Source organism: Apaloderma vittatum, unplaced genomic scaffold (genome assembly GCF_000703405.1).
Source record: "Apaloderma vittatum isolate BGI_N311 unplaced genomic scaffold, ASM70340v1 scaffold24567, whole genome shotgun sequence".
NCBI lineage: Eukaryota > Metazoa > Chordata > Aves > Trogoniformes > Trogonidae > Apaloderma > Apaloderma vittatum.
Window position 1 is genome coordinate 1 of NW_009725977.1, and position 7,440 is coordinate 7,440.

The 7,440-nt window shown below is 37.8% G+C and overlaps 1 protein-coding gene across 1 annotated transcript; it reads left to right on the forward strand.

The window, feature by feature from the left end:
- Positions 1–357: 357 nt before the first annotated feature.
- Positions 358–7,434, forward strand: LOC104267336 (non-specific lipid-transfer protein; the record flags this gene model as incomplete). Its single annotated transcript, XM_009873120.1, has 7 exons — positions 358–484; positions 1,859–1,922; positions 2,175–2,261; positions 2,851–3,001; positions 3,916–4,063; positions 5,715–5,822; positions 7,311–7,434. Coding segments are annotated over 7 exons (809 nt in total), but the record flags the coding sequence as incomplete, so codon positions are not given.
- Between the last annotated feature and the right edge of the window lie 6 nt (positions 7,435–7,440).

Below are 7,440 nucleotides of genomic sequence, written 5' to 3' on the forward strand. Positions count from 1 at the left end.
TAATAATATATTTATTTTTAATATATTTATATTTTGGAACTACAGAATTTTGAGCTGATGCGAAAAATACATTAAATCCTCTGCTGAAAATAGTGTCTGTGATAGAAATCACATTGTTGTCCTTGCCTTTAATCAGTGCAATGATTATAATGTTAAGCATTTTCTGCTTATTTACTCTTTTTTATAGTTGGGAAATTATGAGTGCTTCAAAACATGTCACTGAAGTGCAACAGACTGTCCAGTGGAATTGTTAAAGCACCAGAACAACATGTATTTTGCTTGAAATCTGTGGCACTTTTGTGTGGACTTTTTAAAGAAAATTATGATTTGCTTTATAACTGTTTCTCTTGGGTTTAGTCTACAGACAGAACTAATCCAATTGACAAACATGTGGGAATTATGATAAATAAGTACGGCTTAGGAAGTGCTCCATTAGCACCTCAGATGTTTGCAAATGCTGGCAAAGAACATATGGAAAAATACGGTATGTTAAAATACGTTTTCTCCTGGTCCTCTTTTAATGAAGTGAGTTAAAAGTATGTATTAGGATTTCATTTTTAAAAAAGGATAGCATTCAGTGCCCTTTTTTCTACCCAAGTACTACAACTTCAACATCTGCTGCTAACACGTACAGGAATACATTTGGATGAAGAGTTATCTGTAGCAAGGTTAGTGATGACATAGGCAAACAAAACCATCAGGATTCAAAATTAAGGCTGTGATACAGTGGCTGGTTGGTACAGTTTGTGCTTCTGTAAGGTCCGGATGAGAAGGCTGCATAACTTCCTGCTGTTTTTGCCTTGTGTTTTAGAATGGCTAGATAGGCTTGTTTGAGAAAAGCTTTCCAATATTTGGATTGATATATAGTACTTCAGAGTTCACAGAATGTTAGAGGCTAGAAGGGACCTAAGGCTGGGAGGGAGCTGGAAGATCATCTAATCCAACCCCCCTGCCACAGCAGGATCACCTAGAGTTGGTCACACAGGAACGCGTCCAGGCAGGTTTTGAATGGCTCTAGATAAGGAGACTTCACAACCTCCATGGGCAGCCTGTGCCAGTGCTCTGTCACCCTTGCAGAGAAAAAGTTTTTTTCTAATATTTACATGTACCTGCTTATGTTCCAGCTTGCACCCATTGCCCCTTGTCCTATCACTGGACATCACTGAGAGGAGCCTGGCTCCATTCTCCTGACTCACCCTTTACATCTTTATAAACATTAGTGAACTCACCCCTCAGTCTCCTGTTCTCAAACCTAAAGAGACCCAGATCCTTCAGCCTTTCCTCATAAGGAAGATGTTCCACTCCATCATCTTTGTGGCTCTGCGCTGGACTCTCAAGCAGTTCCCTGTCCTCCTTGAACCACAGGGCCCAGAACTGGACACAATATTCCAGATGTGGCTTCCACTGCCCTTTCTTACCTCCTCACCAGATGAGGGAATTGGCTCCAGGGTAACAGGCTCGCCTGCTGAGCACCTTTCATTTGCACTTTGTTTTTGAGTAATATATGGGAAAATTTTAGACTTAGACTCCAACATTTCACTGCAGCTGTTTTGCACTGGTAGGAAAATGAGCAATCAGGTCTCGGTTACTTGATAATAAAATGCACTTTCTGTATTTTTTGTTAGTAACTGTTAATTAATCCAAATAGGACGTTCTGTTAGCTAGAACTCAACCATGTTTAGTAGTCTTTGTCTAATTTTTAGACCTAAGTTGAGTTCTAAGGAAAGTTGTGATAACAATGAGCATCTTATACAGATGCTTGCTAAGGTCAAATTCTTATGATACAATATTTAAAATGCTCTATTAGGACTGTTTGGCTAAACAATGTATTTCAACCCAGCTTGCTTTACCCTTCCAGGGACAAAGCCAGAATACTTTGCAAAAATTGCATGGAAGAATCATAGCCATTCAACTAACAACCCGTGAGTAACGTACTCTTATGTTGAACATACAGTGCTGTTAAAAAATTCATGAAAAACTGTGTATTATTTTTAGAAATACTTTGAAGAATATATTCTTTACTACAGAATGAGAATTATACCCAGCGTAAACTCTATATCCAGTGCCTTATACTTTGTAAAAACTGCTCTCTAGCTGCCAAATAGTGTGGTATTAGTATGTCTGCTGCTAAAGGCCATGCTAAAACTAAGGTGGCATCTGTATGTTTTTCTTAGGTATTCCCAGTTCCAAAAGGAGTACACATTAGATGAAATTCTGCATTCTCGTAAAATTGTTGATTTCTTGACGGTCTTACAGTGTTGGTAAGGAGAGGACTTTGTATTGTGAAATAAATCTTGATATTAAGACAAACATGGTAGGACATCTATTTAAATAAAAGTCTATCTCAATGTAAATAAAAATTTACAGATTATTTTAAGTAAAACTTTTTATAAATAAATGTGGAATGTCTTCTTTGACCAAACATGATCTACATACTTGTTCACAGGATGATACAGTAAGCTGAAAAACGTTTTGTGCTTTGGGGCTCTCCTGTCATTCTGTATCTGGTGCCGGTGTGGATCCATGGCTCTTAAGTGTTAGTTCTCTTCAGTCTTTCCTACACACTCCTGAAAGAGTGGTTATTAACAGTGTTTATAGCCAAGAAGAAGCTTTGATTTTTACTAAGTTGAAAAACTTAATGATACATTTCTGTTTTGATGTCATGTTTTTCAAATGTCATAAATATTACTGTCCAGTAAGTACGATGGAGTTTATAGTTTCAGTGGTATCAGCCAAAGAAGATTTTTTTGTTTGTCCTTTTTGGTTTTGGGTTTATATTAAAAGATAATTCTATGGAAGACTGACATTACTAATTTAGAAAGATGGCATTATTATTTTTCTTTCAATAAGTCCAACATCAAATGGCGCTGCAGCTGCAATTTTGGCTAATGAGGAGTTTGTGAAAAAGCACAAGTTGCAGCCGCAAGCTGTGGAAATTCTAGCCCAGGTGATGACTACTGATTATCCAAGCACCTTTGAAGAAAACAGCTGTATGAAGGTGGTAGGTTTACAATTCTGTATTCTCTGATACTCCTCAGCATCATTTGGGGTTTTTTTCTGGTTTTTTTTTTAATAACTGGAAGTCTTAATGATACTGTAGACACTTCCACGTCAGGAAGCAAACATTATACTTTGTGGTGAATGTAAATGGAATTTCATTTGGACAAGTGGAGTAAGCAAAGAGTACAATTGTGGAATAACAGTAAGAAATTTATAAACAGGCTATCAAAAACCTAGTTTTTAATAAATTATTTGAAGGCTACTTTTAAACAATTTGAAGAGCAAGAAAAATATTTATTTAACTTTTCAGTTGGTAAGAGTAATGAAACTTAAAACAATTTTACTCATGTATGTTTAATACTGAAGCTGAAGTAACCTATCGGGTATAGTCATGATTACTTGCTTAAGTAGAATGAAGGGAAAGACCTGAATTGGAAAATTCAAATTCCACTGGAAACTGACTGGAATAATTGGATGTAAGTCACACCGTTAGAACACCCAATAGTTTCTGCTGCAGTGATGTTCGGTTTAGGTTTCAAACACAATTCTAGTCAGAGGGTGAATAGAAAAAGGTAGCGCTACAGTTTTGAGGATTTTTTCCAAGGCTTTTGGCCCAAGTCAATCAAAGGAGCAGTTTAGCATGTCAGCAAGGTTGAGAAAATAGAGGTATTCCCTAGAAAAGTTTGCACATGCCAATAATGAGACTTAGAATGTATTATTTTTTTCTCTACATTTCATATATAAATATTAAACTTTGTAATATGTGATACATTAAAATAAATTAGAATACTATCTCATACAGGTTACTTTCACTTACAGGATATGTAGAAACACATTTGAAGTTAAATGTAGAAATGAAGTTGCTAGCTATGTTTCTTTAACAACATTTTAACATACTGTTTCTTTTTGTGGCAGGTTGGCTATGATATGACTAAAAAAGCTGCAGAAAAATGTTATGAAAAAGCGGGCCTAAAACCTACAGATGTTGATGTGATTGAACTTCATGACTGTTTCTCAGTTAATGAGCTCATTACCTACGAAGCTCTGGGACTCTGTCCAGAAGGTAATAACATTAACAGGTGATTGTTTCATTAAAATGGAAAGCATTAAAAATACCTTTTTATCTCTTCATACACTTAGAACTTTGAGTTGTGTACTGGATTGATCTTCTGTATTTGAAAGTCTTACTAGCTAAACTTGTAAGAGGTTGTATTTCCTTTTAAGAAGATAAAAATCTGACAAGGATTGCCTGTAGAGGGCCTTGCCGAGTTACTTACCTTTGATACAATTATAAAAAAAAAATTTTGAAATATCTTTGCCTTTAGAAATACAGAGTTATTGGCAAATTGTGAACATGCCTCTAAAGTCAGCTGTGAAACAATGCACAGTTTGTACAGATTATTTTAATTTAATTGGAGTGGATTTACAACAGGTTAAGTGACAGTGGAGTTTAGTTCTATATATGTACATCAAGCTATTAACATTTTTTACTGAAGAGGTTTGTGTTTGATTTCAAATAAATAATGCATTGAACTGCTACTTCAGTATTTGATGCATTTAAACTCAAAACATATTCTTGCTTTGTGTAAATAATCCCCTGATGTAATCTTTTTATAATTTGTTTTTACCTGATTTTGAGAAAATATCATACTCTATCACTAGATGGTGCATTGTATTAAGTCTTAAGCTTTCTCACAGAAACAGAAGTTCATAGATATTCAGGAAGATTGAATACGTTTGTAGGTCTTCAAATATTTGCCTTCAAACACTTGCTTTTTGTTGTCGTCTTTGCTGTGTTGTTATGGTATCTGCACTAAAATTGGTAAGATTATTTAAATAGGTACATGAAGCTTTTTAGCTTTGTCACTTTAATTGCAGATATAGAAGAATCTTGATGGTGCTTGTCTATTTGACCACTAAGTCTTGTATATGGTAACTGGTAGTGCAGTTCCCACCACCTTTCAGTCCCTCTGGCCTTAATAGTATGTGAAACTTAATCTTGGAGTGGTAGAGTAATTAGACGTAGAGATTAATGAAATGGAATAAACCACATTATGGATTTAGATGTGCCAGACTAACTTGGTATTCTACCGGGCAGAAGTAAGTTAGAAATGCAGGAAATATGGCAGATCTTTTTTAGACTTCATTGTTAATAACATAGGCTCAAGAAACTGGTGGAAGAACAGAGGAGCAGAGGACTGAGAGGAGAGATGTCTGCTGAAGGCATGGGAGCTGGAAAGCTAAGCTATTCTAAGCATTAACCTTAGGGGTAGTTTATTGACTATGTTAATGTCTTAATGCAACCCAGGATACCATCAGGCTTCTTTGCGGCAAGGGCTCCTGTTCAGCATGGTGTGTTCACTGGGACCTTCATGTCTTTGGGGGTCACCAATTACAATTAAGCCCTCTTCTACAATGAACATAGTTATCACTGTGGTTTCATTAATAAAGTAACAGCTTCATTATCATGGTTATATCATAATGGTGTTATATCAACAAAACATTTCAACAGCAAATTTAGAAAAGCTTTTGTACCCAACACCAGCCCTTCTTTTCCATGTTATTGTTTCTCCAGTGGTATAAGCAAGTCTCATTAATGTAGTTTGGCTAATTTCTGTCTGCTCTTTTTTAAATCTGTTGACTGATACTGGTGACAGTAGACTTGAAAAGTCACTTAAAAAAAGAATGTTTCTTTTATAAATACTGTTTTATAGGAAAAGCATGTGACCTGATTGATAGAGGAGACAATACTTACGGAGGAAAATGGGTGATTAATCCTAGTGGTGGCTTGATTGCAAAGGGACATCCACTTGGTGCTACAGGTATGCAAAAACATTTAATTTAGTCATTCCAGGTAGATAGAAGATACAGTTCTTGAGTAGGCAGATGCTTCCCACTTGTATGAAACCTGAGGGCTTCATAAGACTAGGAGGAGGCTCTGGAGTTCGATTCTCATGTCAATTAATGCAAGCATTAGGGCAGGGTGACCATGTCGGATTGCTCCAACCAAAAGCCTCGGAGTGTAAATTTCATCACTAGCATTTACTTAATTACACGCTGGCTTTTTTTCCCCCCTTGTTATTATTAAAGCAGCCTGTCAAACAGCTTAACTTTTTTTCTGAGGAATTGCCCAATTGCTGACTGTAGTTTGAGTAACTATTTTCATATGTTCTCAGAGTTTAAAATTCAGATTTTGGAGATTTCTACTGCATCTGAATAGCCTGTACTTTTGTTAGCGGTCATAAAAGCTATTTCTGGTAAGCCTTGGATGTCAAAATATTTATCTCATGTTTACCACAGAAGCTCAGTCACTGTTTCCCAGCAACGTAGGTTTTCCTTTTTTTTTTTTCCTTTAAACTGTTACACTTGCTTCCAAATGAGATGGATCTTGTATAATATGTGTTTGGATTTGTGAAGGTAATTCACTTTTCTTGTTTGGAAATGAGAATTTGTCAGAAAAATGGAGAGGAGGAGGCCTTGTAAAGCAACAAACCGTAACCTAAACAGCTGTAAGAGCTAGATAATCTGCAATTAGTGCAGGGGTGGAGGTGTTAGGAAACTGGAAGAAAAACATTCCAGGTAAATAAGACCGTGGGTAGCTGTAATAGGACGAGTACTCCATTGCTGAATTAGTGTTAAATTTTTGTCAGTTACGCAGTGATAAATGTGGAGGCAATTACTGGTGTTCTTGACCCTATTGCTGTGGGATGGGGGGAAGAGTCATCAAACACACATCCACAGACTGTCCGCTTAATTTCACTACAGAACCCTTTCGAGGCTCGCTATGTACTAATCGGAGGTCATCGAAGGCAAATTTCCAAACCGTTCCAGAGCAGCTTTTTGCCGTGGTACACATTTGTCTCCTTGAGGCTCAGAGAAAGTAAATGAAACCTGTTAATTCTCATCTGTGACTGGAATTATAAAACTCAGTGCTCATCTTCGTAAACTGGCAGTTCGTAATTTGGTGCATAAAATGCGGGTTCCTCCTCGGCCTTGCCCTAAGGCCTGCACAGTTGCCTGGGGCAAGGGAGGGAAGGGAAAAAGAAATAGCTGATAGGGTCGTGGGGGAGACAGAAAGTAAACAGCATGAAATTCAGGGTTAGAAGGAAAAGGGATTTGCCTTCATTTTGGACCTCCCAGGAGAACATCTATCTCGGTATCCGAGCTGTCAGCAATTAAGTTTCTCAAATCCTATCGCGTGTATTCACTTTGTATCTTATTCGGGAAGCAACACGGAATTACGGACTAATACTGCCGTCGCGTGTTAATGACTTGGCTTCACCCTCCGCGCTCTGTGCTCGATTTTTCAGGGCTGGCGCAGTGCGCGGAGCTCTGCTGGCAGCTGCGCGGCCTGGCCGGGCGGAGGCAGGTCCCGGGGGCAAAGGTCGCGCTGCAGCACAACCTGGGCCTCGGCGGGGCCGCGGTGGTCACCCTGTACGG